Source organism: Artemia sp. Qi Xiang Cuo, chromosome 10, assembly GCF_049724085.1.
Source record: "Artemia sp. Qi Xiang Cuo chromosome 10, ASM4972408v1, whole genome shotgun sequence".
NCBI lineage: Eukaryota > Metazoa > Arthropoda > Branchiopoda > Anostraca > Artemiidae > Artemia > Artemia sp. Qi Xiang Cuo.
The window spans coordinates 1,029,859-1,051,132 of record NC_142803.1 but is presented as its reverse complement, the minus strand read 5'-3'; the positions used below and the strand labels follow the sequence as shown (position 1 = coordinate 1,051,132).

Genomic DNA, 21,274 nt, shown 5'->3' with positions numbered 1-21,274 from the left:
ATTAAACGGCCTTTGTGATTAAAGGGTCATTTTTAAAGAATTGGAACAAAATTCGAACTTTAGCTTAAAAAGCAAGGTATTGACTAGGGGGCAAACCCCCTAATATACGTATTAAAAATCTATGAATATAGAGTTCGTTACGTAAGTTAATTCTTAAGTTACGTGTATTTATTACTAATAAAAACGTTCGTAAATAAAATTAAACAAGTTTCGAGAAAGACATTTAACCAAATAAAAGTAAAATTAATATGCAAATTTAGTTTTATTTATTCATGTACGGTGAGTCAAAATCAAAACCTGCATCAATTCAAAAACGTTCAAAAATAAAATAAAAAAAACAAATTTTTTTAACTGAAAGTAAGGAGCGACGTTAAAACTTAAAACGAACAGAAATTATTCCGTATATGAAATTATTCCCTCCTCAACGCCTCGCTCTTTAAGCTAAAGTCTGTCTTTCTCACAACTCTATTTTTTTTTAAACAATAAGAAACTTTACCATGAAGAGCGAGGCGTTGAGGAGGGGACAGTCCCTTTCATATACAAAATAATTTCGGTTCGTTTTAAGTTTTAACGTCGTTCCTTACTTTCAGTTAAAAAAAACTTTTTTTTTTTTTTGTTTAATCTTAAGTAAGATCCAAATTCATGAACTGAAATGAAATTAGACTAACCTCAGTCAAAGAAGTATTTGTGCTAAAGACAAAATTTTGCGAATGTGCAGAGTAATTTTTCGTATTGCAGAAACTACAATTTTTTGAAACGGAGGTTTTTAAAATACATGCGTTCGAACTAAAGCAGACAAGGACGCATGGGATGTATGTTGTGTGCCTTCGACACCCTCTCCAACAAAAGTTATAAATATTGAAATGATTACTCTAATTTCCTCTCATTTCTTACAATTGACAACATTCTTTTAGTTGTTTTTATAACGAAAAACAACAAAACTGAGGATTTATTTTCAACCAATAAATCTTATTCGAAAAAATTTAACTATGTCAGCAATGAGCCCAGCTTTGACGTCTTTCATACTAGAAATAATTCTTTAAAAATAAGATTACAGGAAAGAAAAACACTGAATAAACCATTAAACAAAAAAAAGTAAATAAAACCTTTAATTAAACGTAAACTAAAATACTGAAAACTAATTGAGCTATATTCACCCAACAGCACTCCCATAACTTTTTTTTCTTTTGCTCCATCTGGCAATTCCAGTAGGTTTTCTAAAACTACTAAAATAACTAAATTTCTAAAAAACTAAATTTATAAATAAAGTTTCTCGGACAAGGTACCAAAGAAAATAAAACAAACTTTTAACAAATTCTTGATTATTTAGAAATCAAACCATTGCCAAGGGTACCAATGGAGAGGATAAAGATGGGGCTTCAGACTTCCCCCCTCAACAATGGACTAAACATTTACAAAGAATTTGAAAATTAGTAAAATTTCAAACAGTATGGCAGCTTCTCTGTCAAGCAGCTTTTTTTAAACTGTGGCTACTCTGCCCCCTCCCTCTGTAAAAAAAAAAAAAATGCTTCTCCAAGTCTAGACCAGTAAAGGAACAAGTGTTAAAGAAGTTATTGATCAGTAAAGAAGAAGAGTACACAAGGAAAACAAAAACAATGTTCGACAACTGTAGGGTAGGTTAAAATTGATACATTACCATGAGAACCTGCAGGGATAACCAAAAGGAGAATTCAGTCTCCTCCCCCTCCCCCCTATAAGACCAAAAAACTCCACAAATAATTCAACACTTCATAATATTTGAAAAACATAGCGACTTTTGTGGTGAAATAGAACTTTTCCCAATTGAAGTCCTCCGGTAAAAATGTCGTAGCCTCTTCTTCGAGTAAAAACTTCTACAAGCAGTCACTATTCAAAGTTTTCATCATTTTTTATTCTTACTTATTTATTACTTATTTACTAATCATTCATTTACATGTGCACTACCACTTCCTTGCTTATTCTTCACTTTCCTTTGAAATTCAAGGCTCAATATATATAAAAAAAAATATTTTTCTACAATATTTTTTTTTTGGGGGGGGTCACTAATTTTCTGGAAAACAATCTGTTCGAATTTATGCGCCCAGGGAAAAAATACCACTGCCTCTTCCCCTTGAGTAAAAGCTTGTGCAAGCACGCTTAAATATTACTATGCTTACCAGATCATGCTCTTTTTCAGGTTGAGGCTCAAAATGACTTTGATTAGGAAAGCTTCCACTACTTAATCTCTTAATTTTGGATGAGCCTAAAGCCTCGACAGCAAACATGGTAACAGTTGAGAGAAAAAGTATGTAGAATAGACAATGGGCCATGTGAAAGTAGACCCCATAAGACAGCCATTTGAATTGCAAAAACTTCTGACTCAGTGGATGTGATAGTAATTCAACCCTTCCACATTTCACCATAGCCTACGGTAAAAGAAATAACTATTATAATACAAGTAACAAAATTGTGAAGCATATATATATTTCAACTCAGTAAGTTCAATTGGGGAAACTATGCCTGTATTTGATGCCGTACTCTTTGAAAAGGCTATAAGGTACAATATTTCATTGTACCATAGTAAAAAAAAAATGTGCACTTAGGATTTTTCTAAAGCTTATTCTTGAGAAATATTCGCACTTTCTTAGATTTTACTCAGAAATTAAGATATTTCAAGCATGCCCCAATTCCAAAAAATCCATATTAAGGCTTAATTTTTGAACTTTCAATCGGCCTTCATATAAATTTAAGAGTTGAGGGAGAAAAATAATCCCTAATTTTCCTTCATTCTAGTGATATGTTTGAACTAAAGTGTGTAATATGGATGCCATGGGTGAGACTTCCAATTTTTGCAGAAATATTTGAAAGTGAATCAGAAGAAATTATCATCATGTGCTTACCTGCACAGAAGGAGGGTTGAGGGGAAAAAGATTTACGAAAAAGCTCATCTTGATATCCATAGAAATAGTGACCATAAAATTAATTTCTGATATTTCAGACCCTCCTAAAATCATTTCAATGGGTGCACTTCTTCAGGGATTGTTATCATTCCTGAGCGATTGTTAAGCAAATTTGAAATTTGAATTTAAAGAAAAGAAAGCCTTCTGAATTATGAAAATTTTTGGCTCAAAAAACGAAACTAAAATACAGCTCTTCCCCATTTAACCATTTCCATTGATAAAAATAAGAAATATTTGTCATATTACGAAAAAACTGCTTGCAAAATTAAGAGAAGTTAATTAAATTTGTGGCGACTTTCCCGATTTGAAGCGGGAACTATGTATACTATTGATGCTTCTTATTGATACCCCTTATTCTCCTTATTGAATGGTCCATAGAAAGGCTGTCAGACAAGAACTTTTGCAGTTTGATATTTGAAACTCGTGCTCTTCTACAAAAATTATTAGGAATTTTTTGCCTTTTTTCAGAATTACGTATAACATGGATTTTGTGTTCATTTCTTTTTCGAACCAGAAAAAAGGTTTTATTACAATATTCTGCAAGAAGTTTACATACATTAAATAAAAAAAACAAGTTTTTTGAACTGAAAGTAAGGAGTGACATTAAAACTTAAAACGAGCAGAAATTATTCCGTATATGAAAGGGGCTGTGCCCTCCTCAACGCATCACTCTTTATACTAAAGTTTTTTATTGTTTAAAAAAATAGAGTTTTTAAAAAGTCAAACGTTAGCGTAAAGAGCAAGGCGTTGAGGAGGGCACAGCCCATTTAATATACGGAATAATTTCTGTTTGTTTTAAGTTTTAATGTCGCTCCTTACTTTCAGGTAAAAAAACTTGTTTTTTTGTATTTAATTTTTGAACGTTTTTGAATAAATGCAGTTTTTGATCTTGGCTCACAGTACATGAATAATCAAAACAAAATTTTCATATTAATTTACTTTTATTTGGTTAAATGGCTTTCTCGAAACTTGTTTCATTTTATTTACGAACGTTTTTATTAGTAATAAATATACGTAACTTACGAATTAACTTACGTAACGAACTTCTATATTCATATATTTTTAATACATATATTAGGGGTTTGCCCCCTAGTCAATACCTTGCTCTTTAAGCGAAAGTTCAAATTTTGTTCCAATTCTTTAAAAATGACCGCTTAATCACAAAGGCCGTTAAATAGAATAAATAGCTCTTATGAAAGTACTAAAAAATCTCTGGCTTAAAAAGTGAGGTATTGACTAGGGGGTGAACCCAATCATATATGTAATATTTTCTGTTCGTTTAAAGTTTTGATGTTGCTGCTGTTGCAGTTGAAAAACTTGTTTTTGTATATTTAATTTCTGATCTTTTTTTAAATAATGCTGGGAAGTCCGGCGTCCCCTTCATAGCAATGTCCCTTCCCCCATGAAAACTTTCTTCATGGAAAGATCCTCCTACATAACCCCCGACCCCAGGCACGTACGCAGGAATTTTTTTCGGGGGGAGGGCCCAATTTGTTTCGGGGGAGGGGAAATCCTTCAAATCCATTATTCTGTGAGAAAAATCTGAAAATTATGGGAAAAGGAAAAAAATCGTGAGATTTCGGGAGGGGGGGGGTGGGCCTGGAGGCCCCCCCTGCGTACGTTCCTGCCCGACCCCCCCCCCCCCACTACCATGAAAAATCTCCCCTGAAAACGTCTGTACTGTATACTTCCCAATAATCAATACAATATGTTAACATTGGGTAAAGTTCATAACTTTCAGCCCTCCTCCCGGAAACTTCGGGGGATTAAGTCATCCTAAAAGACATACTTATGATATTTTCGAACATGTTGAACAAAATGCCTATCTCAAAATTTTTATCAGGTGACTTTGGGAAAACAATGAGCGTGGGAGGGGGCCTAGTTGCCCTCCATTTTTTTTTTGGTCACTTAAATAGGGCACTATAACTTTTAATTGCCATTCCAATGAGCACTCCCACGATATTCTAGGACCACTGGGTCGATACGATCACCCCTAGGAAAAAAAATAAATAAAAAAACAAACACCCACCAGTGATCTTTCTTCTGGCAAAAAATGCAAAATTCCACATTTTTGTAGATAGGAGCTTGAAACCTCTACAGTAGGGTTCTCTAATACGCGGAATATGATGGTGTAATTTTCATTCAGGTTATATAATTTTAAGGGGGTCTTTTCCCCTTTTTTTGAAAATCAGCCAAATTTTTTGAGGCAATTAGCTTTTGATGGGTAGTACTAAACTTGATGAAACTTATATATTTGAAATCAGCATTAAAATCCGATTCTTTTGATGCATCTATTTGTATCAACATCCCGTTTTTTACAGTTTCGGTTACCATTGAGCCGGGTCCTAATAACCAATACTAGGCTATATGTTAACATTGGGTAAAGTTCATAACTTTCAGCCCTCCTCCTGGGGGCTTCGAGGGATTAAGTCATCCTAAAAGACATATTTATAATATTTTCGACCATGCTGAACAAAATGGCTATCTCAAAATTTTGATCAGATGACTTTGGGATAAAAATGAGCGTGGGAGGGGGCCTAGTTGCCCTCCATTTTTTTTGGTCACTTAAAAAGGGCACTAGAACTTTTAATTTACGTTCCAATGAGCCCTCCCTCTATATTCTAGGACCATTGGGTCAATACGATCACCCCTGGGAAAAAAAAACAAAAAAAAACAAATAAACTGTGATCTTTCTTCTGGCAAAAAATGTAAAAAATCCACATTTTTGTAGATAGGAGCTTTGAAACCTCTACAGTAGGGTTCTCTGATACGCTGAATATGATGGTGTAAATTTCATTAAGGTTCTACATCTTTTACAGGGTCTTTCCCCCTTTTTTTGAAAATCAGCCAAATTTTCTAAGGCGTATTACTTTTGTGGGTAAAACTAAACTTAATAAAACTAATATATTTGAAATCAAAATTAAAATTTGATTCTTTTGATGTATCTATTGGTATCAAAATTCCGATTTTTAGAGTTTCGGTTACCATTGAGCCGGGTCGCTCCTTACTTACAGTTCGTTACGACGAGCTGTTTGATAAACAAATGAAAATAAAACATTATTTTCCGCATGAAAGTAAAGAGCAACATGTAAAGTTAGAAGGAAGCAACACATTTAAGGGGTTACCTTATGGGGTTGTCAACATAGAGTTCAAAATCATATATATATATATATATATATATATATATATATATATATATATATATATATATATATATATATATATATATATATATATATATATATATATATATATATATATATATATATATATATATATATATATATATATATATATATATATATATATATATATATATATATATATATATATATATATATATATATATATATATATATATATATATATATATATATATTATATATATATATATATATATATATATATATATATATATATATATATATATATATATATATATATATATATATATATATATATATGTGTGTGTGTGTGTGTGTCTGTCTGTCTGTCTTTACTGTTATAAGAACTACAGTGGCTTGAGGTCAATATAGCTTCATCTGTAGCAGTGAATATAGTAGCTAATTTGTTAGAGCTTACGTTCATAGCACACAAAGGAAGTGGTTTCCAATCTGGATCATTATACATCTTTCTAAACATTTCTAGTCGATCAGGAATCATCTGTAGGTATCGAAAACTATATTTCACCTGAAAGAGTGAATAGAAAATTATAAGAAGGAATACAAAGAAAGAGGAAAACACAGCAAAGAACAAGATTAAAGGTAACCTACATAAGAAACAAAATTAATTATTGGGAATGAAACTGCTCTGTGGACTAGAAAACAAACGATGGGCCAAACTTTTTATTTTATACAAAAAGGAAGTTTATCCATACATGCAATGCCATATAAAGTCTGTCCGAAAAATAATTTTCTCTCAACCCCCACTCCCTAAGCTTCCAGGTCCAATTCTAGGAAAAAGTTCTGTGGACATCCTTGTTTGTGAAACTATATGAGACTGGTGTTCCATTAAAAGCTAATCAATTTCCAAAGGACTTTTAAATTTGATAACTATTATTAATGAGCAGTTGATTTCTAATCATTTTTATTTTGTATTTCACTTAAATAGAGAGCTCATAGCCAAAACAATAATGAAATAGTAAATTTGTCATTTTTTTATTGTTAAACACAATTATTTGACTTATTTCTTCTTTTTTTTCAAATTAAGACAAAGCAGAAACGTGTGGAAAAGATGAGTATTTTAAAGAAGGTTTAATAATTTTTTTCTGAACCCAAGAAATTCATTCATGCAGACAAGGAAAGAAGCAGTAAAACAATTGAAAATATATTTATATGCTTTGCGGTCAAATTAATATGAACTTTCGACTGTTAATGCATTTGTTCGTACACTCCTCACTACTCCATGGCTTATTTAAAAATATACTGTAAAGCTAAAAAATTGGTAAATCCTTTTTTGGCATTCAGCGAGAGATACAGAGCATGATGCCTTGAGTATGAAAAAATTATGACTTTATTTAAATCTCATAGACTATATATATTATTTTTCTACTTATGTTGTTTGTTAAGACTCTCATATCATTGGTGAGATAGGTTTTCAGAACATATACCCTACTCACAGAGGTAAGCACACCTATATACATTTAATTTCATATGCAATTTCAGGTATATACGTACTTTATAGGTTGATTGAGTAATACTAGATGGAATCTTTTTTTGTGTGTGTTTGTGTGTTGCTGTTTTTTTTTTTTTTTTTTTTTCATAGACGATGCTGAGTTACAAATCAATTTCGAAGCCTATCTGTCGAAATAAATCTTGAACCAAAGATATTATGGCACTGCTGTGAAAAGGTAAGTGGGGGGAAAGGCCACATAAAGTTATAGGCTATGCACGAAAGTATCTTGTATTTCTCCAATTGCCTTTAGGCTACTTAGGATTATGAACCAATTTTGATAAGAATAATTCCAAAAGATAATGACAAGCCAAAAATCAGCCTTTTTTTGGTATATACCCCAGGCCTATATCTGATCCCAAGATGAGACTGAGATGCAATTGCTACAGTAGAAGGTATTATGTTTGGAAAGAGCATCGAAGGAAGGATAACGTTATCAAACAGTTCGTGGTAACGAACTGTAAGTAAGAAACGACCCGGCTCAATGGTAACCGAAACTCTAGAAAACGGGTTTTTGATACCAATAGATATATCAAAAGAATCAGATTTCAATGCTGATTTCAAATATATAACTTTCATCAAGTTTAGAGCTACCCATCAAAAGTTACGCGCCTGAGAAAATTTGGCTGATTTTCAAAAAAGGGGGAAAGACCCCTAAAAGCTATAGAACCTTAATGAAAATCAAACCATCTTATTCAGCGTATCAGATAACCCTACTGTAGAGGTTTCAAGCTCCTATCTACAAAAATGTGGAATTTTTAATTTTTTGCCAGAAGAAAGATCACGGATGCGTGTTTATTTGTTTGTTTGTTTGTTTGTTTGTTTTTTTTTTCCCCAGGGTTGATCGTATTGACCCAGTGGTCCTAGAATATTGTGTGAGGGCTCATTGGAACGGCAATTAAAAGTTCTAGTGCCCTTTTTATGTGACCAAAAAATATGGAGGGCAACTAGGCCCCCTCCCACGCTCATTGTTTCCCAAAGTCACCCGATCAAAAGTTTGAGATAGCCATTTTGTTCAGCATGGTCGAAAATATGATAAAAATGTCTTTTAGGATGACTTGATCCCCCAAAGTCCCCAGGGGGAGGGCTGAAAGTTATGAACTTTACTCAATGTTAACATATAGTATTGGTTATTGGGAAGTATACAGACTTTTTCAGTGGAGATTTTTTCTGGTAGGTGGGGGAAGGAGAGGGTCGGGGGCTCTATGGAAGGATCTTTCCATGAAGGAAGTTTTCATGGGGGAAGGGACATTGCTATGAAGGGGGCGCCGGATTTCCCAGCATTATTAAAGAAAAAGATCAGGAATTAAATAAAAAAAAACAAGTTTTTCAACTGATCAACTGATTGTGATTAAGAGGTCATTTTTAAAGAACTGGAAAAAAAATTCGAACTATAGTTTAAAGAGCAGGGTATTGACTAGGGGGCGAACCCCCTAATATACGTGTTAAAAATTTATGAATATAGAAGTTCGTTACGTAAGTTAATTCTAAGTTACGTATATTTATTACTAATAAAAACGTTCGTAAATAAGATTAAAGAAGTTTCGAGAAAGCCATTTAACCAAATATAATATGCAAATTTTGTTTTAATTATTCATGTACGGTTAGACAAAATAAAAACCTTCATTAATTCAAAAACGTTCAAAAAATTAAATAAAAAAAACAAGTTTTTTTACCTGAAAGTAAGGAACGACGTTAAAACTTAAAACAAACAGAAATTAGTCCGTATATGAAAGGGGCTGTCCCCTCCTCAACGCCTCGCTCTTTACGCTAAAGTTTGACTTTCTCACAACTCTATTTTTTTAAACAATAAAAAAACTTTAGCGTAAAGAGCAAGGCGTTGAGGAGGGCACAGCCCCATTCGTATACGGAATAATTTCTGTTCGTTTTAAGTTTTAACGTCGTTCCTTACTTTCAGTTAAACAAACTTGTTTTTTTTATTTAATTTCTATAAGAATCCATAGTTTGGGTTGCTAATTGTGTCGTATGAAGCTAAGAGAGGAAATGAAATAATAAATGATAAATATAACCAAAAAGGGTGAGAAAACGAGGATTTTGTCAGCCAGTTGTAAAGTATGAAGACGAAAAACCAGCAAATATTTCGACAAGGACCTCCGCCAAGTCGTCCTCAGTGCTTAAAAAACAAAAAACAAAAACAAAAAAACAAAAACAATCTAACCTTTTAGAGTTCACTACACAAGATCCGAACAGGATAGCCACCAGACCAAAAAATTTCATAACATCCAAGCTCTTAAAAACGTAACTTTTTTGTAAATTTTGATAGGAAAGTCTCTTTTCAAGGCAGGGGACTTTATTTCACTGTCAAGAGTGGCACTTAAAGGGGGGGGTGTTGCCTGCATAATTTGAAAAATATGTTTTTATGAAATCTCATTAAAAAGCCTCCCTCCAAATTTTAGAAGGTAAATTTTTTGTATCTTAATTAAAAACTTGAAGACAACCCGTCCGCCTTTCTAGATATTAATGAATTGGAACTTCTTTTGCTTTTGCAGCATAAACAACTATGCAACAGAAAAAAAGTCGAGTTGATTCTGGTGCAATTTTGAATGACGCTTTGTTTCTACGGAAGAAAAATTAAAATAAACCATTAAATTGATCTTCTTTCATCTTAAAAAAAATCCTCGAGAATGTGGAGGAATGAGTCAAGTCAGGTGTATATTATGCACAGTGTGCATTTGCTCAAGTTCTGACAAGGTTTGCCTTAGCTTGTTTTCAATCTGCCGTTGATTTGGATGTAATTTAGGATAATTAGAAGAAAAAAACAAGCAAAGATTATATTTTTCTTTAGCAAAATATAGCTAAACAACTCAAAGAGATAATCGTTTAGGACTTAATTTAAAGCTTACTTTTTGTCTAAATCTAAGACACAACATATTAGATACCTATACAACGAAGCAAACACAATCAGTTTGGGAGCATGGTTAACTTGGGAGTTTACTTTTTCCACTTTCTTGCTTTCCTTATAAGGGTATCCGGGATTTCCCTAGAACTTGGGTAAGGAATTGCTCTTCTGACATGCACACGATCAATAACAGTTTCCGGATTGAGTCTATTGCGGAGTGGGGTCTTTATCGTTTTTAACTCAGATTAAATAAAAAAACAAGTTTTTTAAACTGAAAGTAAGGAGCGACATTAAAACTTAAAACGAACAGAAATTATTCCGTATATGAAAGGGCTGTCCCCTCCTCAACGCCTCGCTCTTTACGCTAAAGTTTTTTATTGTTTTAAAAAATAAAGTTGTGAGACAGAGTCAAACTTTAGCGTAAAGAGCGAGGCGTTGAGGAGGGGACAGCCCCTTTCATATACGGAATAATTTCTGTTCGTTTTAAGTTTTAATGTCGCTCCTTACTTTCAGTTTAAAAAACTTGTTTTTTTTATTTAATTTACTTGAACAGAATCAGATGGCTTCTCCTAATACGGTAGCAGGCGTCACAGTTACATCCAAGATTAAAGAGTTTTACGGAGAATATATTGTTTTTATAATAAAACAAGCAGGAATATATTATTTTTAAGTTTAAAATAAAAATTCAAAGGTAGGCTATGAAAATAAGGGCTGATTTATTATATCTCAGAGAAAGAAAAAAATATGTTCAAAATGATAGAAAAAAAGGTCCTAGTGCATACTCATCTATGAGTGTGTGAGGGAAATGTGTCTCATTTGAAGTGTGAGTTTCAAACAGTCAAGGATTTAAGAGGCAACATCTCTGAGTGTGAGGGATATGATGGTTGGGAAGGTTGGCGTGGTCGGGAAGATTTCCTATGCCAAAATATGGAGCATGTTGGACATTAAAGGTTAGTTTGTAAGTATATCAATTTGTTTTGTTAAGACAGTCATGTAGTTATCATTTGTAATTGCTTTGTTTGACTAATACCCTGACGAAGATAGGCTGGATATAAGAGACTAGAGCTGTTCTGGTATTGTGAGATGGTTTGGAGTGTCTGCTCTACCATAGGATCCTTCCTCCGTCACTGTCTCTGAAGCGGAAACCCTGCTTGTGTAGCCTCATAGTGGTGCTAAGGTGGATCTTTCACGATTTTGCGTAGTCAGAACCATGACTGCAAACAGCGGTTTTGGATAACCATCAGATGTGGCACCGCTAGAGGATATTAGAGCCAAGTCAATGACACAGCAGTGTACTAGACCATGATTAATTGATAATCTTCTGGGTTTTGTTCGTTTTGATGGGCACTTTGGGGCTGGAAAACCTCTTCCTAGCTAAGTTATTTATTATGGGCTGTCTTTTTATTGCATTTAAATATTTGTAGACATGAATACATGATGAGTCAGCGGTTAGGATTCAAATTTCTTGTACAGGGTGTTACTCTTGTTGACAGAAGAGCATCGTCAAATGTAAAAAAAAACATTCAAAGACCAAGTTGGACCCAGTATTGACCAAATCTTCATCAAACTGGAGGTCCCAGGGATTCCTTGCAGTCAATTTCTAAGACAGCTTAAGCCTTTTGTGTCGGCTTGAGAAGATGTATTAGTCCCTGTCCAACACTGGTGGGACCCATTGCTTCTCTTGAGATCATAACAATTTCAATGATTTAAGTAATAAGAAAATTTTAACGATTAATAACAGCTATCTTTAACAATTCGACAGACGAATTCAGAAGTTTTGAGTTGGACTTGTCAGAAGTTTCAGAAACTCATGTCCCAGGGATGGGAAATATGGAATTAAGGGATGTAGAATTTGTTTACCCAATGGTGATGTGAAGTGGTGATGTCGGATAACGAGGCACGTGGTGTTTTGTCACAATTAAAAAAGGTTTGAAAGAAAGGTAAGGCCCAGGGTGTTTTTTCACAGTAGAAAAAGGTTTGGAAGAAAGGTAAGGCCCAGGGTATTTTGTCACAGATGAAAAGGGTTCGGAAGAAGAGGAGGAAACTTTGGCGAGCCAAAATAAGTGTGTCGGAAGCTACAGTAATGGCCATGTTCAAGTACGGTTCTAATGAGTAGGTTAGATATTTCCAGAGGAATTGTCTTGTCAGAGACTTTTTTGGTACCCATTGGACTGACCGATTTCACACAGTAAGGTGCGGGAAAATTTGGTTCTATCCCACGATCGAGAGCTATATTGAAAGGAAGGTTGAGATGGCTAGGACACATTTTGAGGGTGCAAGATGAGAGACTGCCAAAGATGTTTTTTTTCAGTCATCAATTTAGGGTCAAACGAAAATCCGGTGGTCGTCTGATTGGGATGGAAGAGGTCGTAAGAAAGGATTTAAAAGAGAATATGACCTCTTGTGAGGGTTTAAAGAGCGAAGGTTTGAATCGATGGGGATAGAGAAAGAGCAGGCCCTACTGTGTTGGCCTCAGGCGGTTTGGTGCTGTATTGAATTATAATTAGTAATAGTAGTATTAGGAGTAGTGACAGTATTACAAAAATACGCGTAAATTTGAATCACCTACACGGAAATTCATTGTTTCTACAGAAAAAGTATCTCTTAGAAATATTTCTTTCTGCAAGTAGGTGGGTGGCAAATTTGACATGTGCAGTTCATACTGAAGACCTATGAAAGATCAGACCCTGCTGGGTTGGTCTCGGGCTGTTTGGTGCTGCAGTGAGTTGTAAGTAGTAACAGTAGTGTAAGGAGTAGTGATAGTATTACAGAAATACGTGTAAATTAGAATCACTTACACGGAAATTTTTTCTTACAGAAAAAGTATCTCTTTAGAAATATTTATTTCTGCAAGAAGGTGGGTGACATATTTGACATGTGGGTGGCAGATGGCAACTGATAACGTCCTAGATTCTAACTGGGAAAATATATCCAGTTTAAGCAGTTGCATTAAAAGAGAAGATAGAAATAGCTATGGTGATTTTAAAGGCTTTGTCTAAGCTCACCATTTCTGGTGTTAATAAACCAAAAATAAGTAAAATTGAATATGCAGCTTTTAAAGGGAAGCAAAAAAACTGAACTTGTTTTTGGCGTTTACTGTTGTTAAGAATGAATTGTTTGTACAATCAACCCCTTTCACACTGTATTTGATATATAAAACTGCATTTTCCAAAATTTCCATGAGCGACAAAAGAGTATGAAATACATTTTGGAATAGAACTAAATTTAAAGATCTTATGAACCAAATGAAATAGTAGAAAACAGACTGAATGACTCAATAAGACTTAATTATTTTGAAGGAGTGAACCCTACACGTAGATTATGCAAAAAAAGCCGCACTACATCTTTTGGAAATCCCCAACCGAGCAGCGTTGACAATTAAGGTGGCATAATATTTCGGACTATTGTATATGTCTTCCTTTAAATTCTCATAGAGGAGACTTTGAATTTAGGGGCCAGGAGGGGGTATGGAAAAATTTAAAATAAACTTCAAAATACAAGAATTTGGGTAGGTAAAACGAAAAAAAAAATTATCACCCTTTATTTATTTGTAAGCTTCTTAACTGGAATTCGTAATGGGTACTTTTGCTTTTAGGCATATAAGACAGTCAAATTTATTATTATCAATAGTATAATAGACAGTCCGTACAAACTTTTTTCGTTTTAGCCTAAAAGAATATAAATTTTGTATTTTATCACCATGGTTTTAGGTACCGGCTTAAATCAAACAAAAATCAGTGCCGAAAATGTGGTTTGATCCCACTTTCTAGGGCTATAATGAAAGAAAAGTTAAGACGGCTATACCATGTTTACATCACTTTTTATGGATGAGGGATGGGGCTAAAATATTGCTTTTTTTCCAATCAATCTGGGTCAAAAGAAAAGCAGATCCTTCAAAGCGGAATGGGAAAAATATAAAAAAAGAATAATGAACCCTAGAGTTTTGCTGGAATGACTGAAGGGTGAAGCTATGCACATGCACAGCTGTGTTGGTGTCATACAGTTTGGTGCAACGATGGGTTGTTACCAGCAGTGTTGTCAATGCGGTACAATTGTACCGTTTTTGGTACAATTCGGAGGTCCAGATACACTAAGGTACATTTGGAAATTTGTTGGTACAATCAAATTTTCCATTACATGTTGGACTTACTTGATCCTTTCTAACTTGGATATCTGTTCAAGTTTTAGTTTATCGAAATTTGTCTTCTTGTTGCGGCAAAAGTTTAACCTACCCTTCAGATGGTACAAATTAATCTCTTGTCATACAATTTTATTTGAAAAACCGGTACAGTTTATTTCAAAGCGTTGGCAACATTAGTTACCAGTAGAAGCAGTTGCTCTGGTCTAGTCTTAGTAAACACCTTACTTAAATAGCTTTTTCAGACGTCATGATGACATCGTGGCCGATATATTAAGGTAAAGAACGTCTGAGGGCAGGTTTTTAAATCTAAATTGATCATAGATTTATCCTTACTATATTTTCTTTGCTATGAAGTACTTACGTAAAAGGACTTGGAGTCTGTTTTGCAGTTTGCTTTTTGTATGCACTTGTCCAAAACTGCTTCTGCCACACTTGGCATCATCCGAATGAGAGCTATCATAACACAAGGTGTTTTATCAGATCTTAAAAGCATAACGTCGTCGGACCTAAAATAGAAAGTTACTCTTATTAAGCTACTATTAAAAATGACATTTTGAACATTTTATTCTGATGATCATGTTTTTTATTCACATATTTGGTTATGATTAGGTACAGAGTGCCTAAGCATTAAACTTTGTTTTAAATTAAAGTTCAAACATTTTCTTTTGGTGACTGTGATTTGGTTATATTTTGGTAGAGAGAGCCAAGAAACCACTATATATTTATTTGAAATCAAATAAGACAAAAGTCATTTTTTTTAAAGTTAAAGTAAAGGACACTGTTTAAAACTTAAACAGTGTCTCTTTGTGCATGCGGGAACCCCCTCCCTTGACTCTCCGCTCGTTAGGCTAAACTTTTATAGTGCTTTTTATTTTATAGAGAAATCACTTTATTTACTTAAATATTTGCAAACTTCTAGAAGCCTGGTCATTCAGGCTTCTCAGGCACTATCTCCTTTCAACTTAACATCCTCATATCTTTTAAACAAAAAAAAAAGAAAAAAAAAGACAAGACACTTCTTGCTCGCTCAATTCCCCGATGAGTACCATTAATATTCACTACTATAATCCTCACACTGTTTGGCACTACTTGAGGTAAAGAAAAAACAAAAAAATAAACAACATAAAATAAACAATACTAATAAAAATCATAACATCCAACATAATGGCCCTTTAGCATCCTACGGAAATCGAGTCTAACCGTCTGGTCTAGAATCTCACCTGGTAGTCTTTCCCATGTTAACGGAAGCTGGTGTCTGAGCGAGAAGCCAGACCGAGTCGATGGTTTCCTTGGTCGTTGAATGATAGCTGTGTTACTAGTACCATATTGATGACGTTCAGAAACGTAACAAAATATATTATGCAGGCAATCCGGTGCTACATTATTCAAAAATGTCGAACATTAAATGTGCTCTATAGAACTCAAATAGACCAGAAATCGGTAGTAATCGGTAGAAATCTTCGTAGGAAGATTTTTTGTGCAACAGATCTACGTAGTTAATAGTAAATTATCTTGGTAGGTGTCTCTTGTGCCGATCGGCATTGCAAAACACCTTACCTTAGTTTAGCTTTATATTTGTGCGCACATGTATGTTCTCAAGAGTGAAAATGGTATAGCCTTTTGCAGTTTTTTTTGCTTTTTTTTTAGCCACCCCAACTGAGGCCGTCGCTATGCATAAAAATTACTTAATTAGTCTGCGTTTCCAATTTACCGTTTTAGCGCCATCTATTTTGGCGTTGCTAAGACCATTACACTTATTGAAAAGAAGCACAGATGGCGGTTCAACAACTGGTATAAATAGATGGAAAAGGAGGAAACGTGGATGCCGAGCTTGGAGAACTGAAAGAAGAAGGCACGTGGGATACGCTATTCCAGTAACTGTTATATACCCTGCTAACCTCCGATCGTCAAAGTTAGTCCCTTGTCGAACACTGATAAAAATTCAATTGACCAACACAGCTGAAATTCCGAAGCTAAAGTGATTTGATGACCCCCCCCCCCCCCCAGAGTGACTTCCAAGAAAATACACTGTTCTGAGACCAATAAAGTCCCACTGCACCATGCAAAATTTCATTCTGGCAAATTGCCAATCCCTCTTTAATAAGCTGGAACTTTTCGAAGTTTTACTCCATGGGGAAAACGCAGTAGTTGCTGCTATAACAGAAATCTGGGACCTTGACGATGCCTCAGGACAAATTGCAGGATATAATTCATTCCTCAGTACGCGTAGCAGTAGAAGTAACCACAGGCTCGGTGGCGGTGTCGGAATCTATGTGCGGAAAGACATTTTATGCAAACTTCTTTCTGAATATACTAACCTGAACCACGAGGTTATCTGGGCCGTGTGCCAATTCCCTTGTCTATGTCGTCAAAGAATACTGGCTAGAGACTGACCTCTCTCTAAAGCAGATTGTCAACATCCCAAACCACTTATCCGGAAGCATCCTGGACTTAGTCCTAACAAACACAGAAGACTTCATTCACTCCCCTATTTTTCTTGGGCTAATTGGGTTGTCTCATCACCACGTTCTAATGCTCAAGGCCAGAGCTTCTGAGAAAAAACCTAAGCTTTCACAAGTAACAACCAACTCAGCTATACGTGAATACGGCTGATGGGCTGCTACATAGAATTTCCCGGAAGTGTTCTTAGACGGTACTCTTGAGCCGAGAGTAAGCGCCTGCAACGAGGTAGTTTACGATAAATATATTTAAATATTCACAACAAAGACAGTAACCTTGAGTGAATAAGAAAAACCAGGGATTACCCCTGCAATAAAAGCTAGAATTCGTGAACGAAGTTATCTTTACCAATGTGGTAAAGCGAACCATGGAGCAATTGTACGGAGCCAAGTAGTGGGCATGATACGCAATGCCAAAATTAGATATGGCCGTGAAATAGTCTACCAAATGGCACCGCTCCGTCAAGAAATTAAGTGGAAAGTCGTCAAAACCTACTACTATGATAACAGATACCAGACGATTACTGGGGTCTCGTGCTGTAAACGCCTTCTTAATCTGCTTGAAGACTGCCCCCATGAAGGTTTAATTGAACACAGTGAGTTAGATGTGTTTAAAGAGCTGAGAAAAATAAAAACAGGAGTTTCATCTTTTTCTGGCGAAGTCCTTGCAAAACTTATCCATGAACTTGCCATGTTCCTCGCCCTACCCCTTTCCATTCTGATTAATCAGTGCTTTGCGTCCGGAGTGTTTCCCTCGCTTTGGAAGAAAGCACACATACGTGTTATTCCGAAGGTAAATTCACCTAAGGGCTTTGATGACTTAAGACCCATCTCCCTAACCCCGTGCTTTGTGAAAGTGACGGAGTCGTTCATATTTTGCTGCCTGTTCGCTCAAGTGCGTGAATCCATAGACAAGTATCAGTACGGAGCACTTTCTAAATGCGGAACTTCCGTCTATCTACGATATATTCGACTGTATTCTAAAATCACTAATGACACCGGGTTGTTTTGTTGATCTAGCTGTGATCAATTTTCGCAAAGCATTTGACCTTCTATTTCATCACAGTGCATGCCTTAGCCTGAAGCGAATGATAGCCAAGCGTCAAACTCTAGCAATTGTACTAGATTTTCTGTCTGGATGGCAGCAGAAGGTATTCGCCCTCCATAAAGAAGACACTGACTTCGACTGGAGTGATATAACCTTCGGGGCCCCACAAGACACCAAACTTGATGGCATAACATTTTTCGATATGATTAACTACATCCTGAGCAAGCAGGAACACAGGTATAAATTTGTGGAGGACTTATCTCTTATGCTTGCTTTTCTACTTGAAGGTAATACTCCTGCAATGCTGTTTGCTAGTGACATTTTTGATGAGCTAGATTTCCAGTGTAACGAATCTAATCTACCCATTAATGCTACCAGGTCAAAAATACTCCAGATGAACTCCCTAAAAAGAGGCTTTACATCCTCCCCCTGAAGTCCCATTTCTTGTTGCATCTGAAGTGAGAATACTGGAAGTCATTTTATCCAAAGGCTGTTTTTTTTTTGGCGCAGAGGAGCTAGAGTCAGTGCAGAAAATGGTAGTTAGAATTATCCTGGGATGCAGCGATATTCCCTACCAAGAAGCCTTCAATAAACTTGAAATTCATTTTCCTGAGCAAAGACTGAGCAATTTCATCATGAGATTTGGAAAAACATTGCTGTTAAACCCATCCCACCGTGATATTCTCCCCGCAGATGCCCCATCAAACAGAAAAAAAAACAGACAAAAACTCAAACTGACCCCTATACGTAAACGAACATACCGATATTGTAATTCATTTGTATCATTTTTTATGTGTATGTTTATCATGTATTGTTGTAATGTTTATGTTTATTTATAACTATGTTTATCTCTGTTTAACATATAATGTTGTGCCCTTTTTGTACATCTATGTTTAACATGTAATATTTTTGCAACTGGAAATAAGCCAAGAGCTAAGGAAGTTGTGCATTAGAACGCTCTCTTTCTCTCTCTCTCTCTCTCTCTCTCTCTCTCTCTCTCTCTCTCTCTCTCTCTCTCTCTCTCTCTCTCTCTCTCTCTCTACCGTTTATTATTTTATTTCCCGTTTTACGGTTTATTTACTGTTTTATTTATATACATTTTAATTTATTTACCGTCTGATTTAACAATTATCATTCAAAATATTAAAAGAAAAGCATTACTTTTAGCAAAGGCGTATCGTTAAAGCTTTCAATTTTTGAAGCATTGTAAAAAATACTATGGCACTATGGCACACGAGGGCACTTTCACTGCCCTAATGTTACTGTGTTCACCATTGCAGTAATTGGAAGAAAACTTAAGCTTTAGTGTAAAGGGGGAATTGTGGCAAGGGATCTAGCCTATATCATATGGTCTATCTCTATGGGTCTATATCCGAGATAAGGGTTCGGAGTTGGTAAAGAGAAGGGGAGATAAGTAGATTTAAAAAGAATGATCTTTGTATTAGAAAACCGATAAAAATAGTTAAGGAGACAGAAGAGATAGTAAACCAAAGGATAATAAGAGGTAGTACTCAGGAGCTAATAGAAGAGCGTGAGGAATTTTGTAAAATTGGTAAGGTGGAGGAGAGTCTAAAAGGACTGAACAACGTAGTGTATGATATATGCGTAGGAGCAGGAGGAAGTGATAAAATTGAGGTTAGGAATTCATAGGGGAGGGTATTGAATATGGAAAGTAAAAAGTTAAAAGCTAGGCTACAACAAGCGTTAGATATAGTCAGGCTCCAGGGGGGGACCAGGGAATTTAGATACTAATTTAATGGCATATCCAAGAATTAGGAGAGAGTATAAGAAAGTAGTAAGAAACCGTAAGAGGATGAAAGGAGAAGAAGATATTAAGGAGATAGAGCAGGCATAAAAGGATAAGGATAGCAAAGTTTTTGGGAAGAAGGTTTCAAGTTCTACCAGAAGGGAGACAAGCCAAAATATATCCCCCGCGGACACCTGGTCGAGTGAATTAGAGAGACAGGAGTCAACTGAAAATGAGTGTGTATTTGAAGATAATTGGAAGAAGAGTATCAAAGATCAAGTTTATGGCCCTATGAAGAAAGAAGATGATGCTTTAATCGAGCCAGTAAGGGTAGAAGAAGCATGAAAAAGTTTAAAAGAGATGAAGGGATGTTCAGCACCTGGTCCTGATAGCATTCCAGCAGCTCTATGGAAGTATAGTAGAACCGTAACATTGTAAATTATTTCTTTTATATTTACAGCAGTTCGTCGATCTGGAATTTCCTAGTGAGTGGAACCTGGCAGCAGGAGTGCCAATTTTTAAGAAAGGGGATAGGAAACTACCTGAAAATTATAGATATATACATTTAGGTAACACACTAGGAAAGCTAATGGCGAAGGTATTAGATAACAGAATTAGAAGTTGGCTCCAGAAAACTGAAAGGCTAGCCGCGGAGCAGTCTGGATTCAGGGAGGGACATAGTGCGATTGATAAAATTTTTACATTAAAGTATTTAGTTGATAAGTTTATAAGTATGAAGGGAGCTAAATTGTATGTACTTCCTGGCTGAAGGGCCACGAAACGGAGATCAGCACCGCCGGTTTGGACCTTAAATGTCTAGTGCCGTCATACTAAATTGTATGTAGCTTTTTTTTATTTAAAAGGGGCATTTGATAATGTAAAGAGGGAACTGTTAATGAAGGATTGTATAAATATTGGCCTGCCATACCCACTTGTGAGGATTTTGATAAGTATGTATGAAGCTACAAAGTTTGTTATTAGGGTTGCAGGAAAATTCTCAGATGTAATTTGTTCTAAAAAAGGGGTTAAAAAAGATTGCCCCCCTCTCTCCGCGGTTATTTTCGTTGTTTATTAACGATTTGCATAATTTTCTTAGGAAGCAAGGAGCCCCAATGACGTCATTAGATATCTGTGAACTATGCATCCTGATGTTCGCAGGTGATCTGGCACTAGTAGCAAAGTCTAGAGAGGATTTACAGTTTTTGTTGGACAAAACTAAGGAATATATAGATAGGAAACAACTAAGCCTGAATGTAAAGAAGTCGGTAGTTATGGTTTTTAGAAAAGGGGGTAAGATTACAAGTAGGGATAGAGTAAAATGGGAGGGAACAGATTTAGAAAGTAGGGATGAAATTACGTATTTAGGATGTAAGTATTCGTCAAATGGTAAGTTTGGAAAGCAGCTGAAG

The 21,274-nt window shown here is 35.3% G+C and overlaps 1 protein-coding gene across 1 annotated transcript in view; it reads right to left on the bottom strand.

The window, feature by feature from the left end:
- The window catches only part of TrpA1 (Transient receptor potential cation channel A1), a 393,252-nt gene that overhangs the window by 110,100 nt on the left and 261,878 nt on the right, over nt 1-21,274 (bottom strand). The window contains exons 10-12 of the mRNA XM_089095770.1: nt 14,973-15,117; nt 6,522-6,629; nt 2,157-2,405 (exon numbers count right to left, since the gene is read on the bottom strand). Coding sequence (XP_088951896.1) covers nt 2,157-2,405; nt 6,522-6,629; nt 14,973-15,117 — 502 coding nt within the window. The remainder of the gene's footprint in view (nt 1-2,156; nt 2,406-6,521; nt 6,630-14,972; nt 15,118-21,274) is intronic.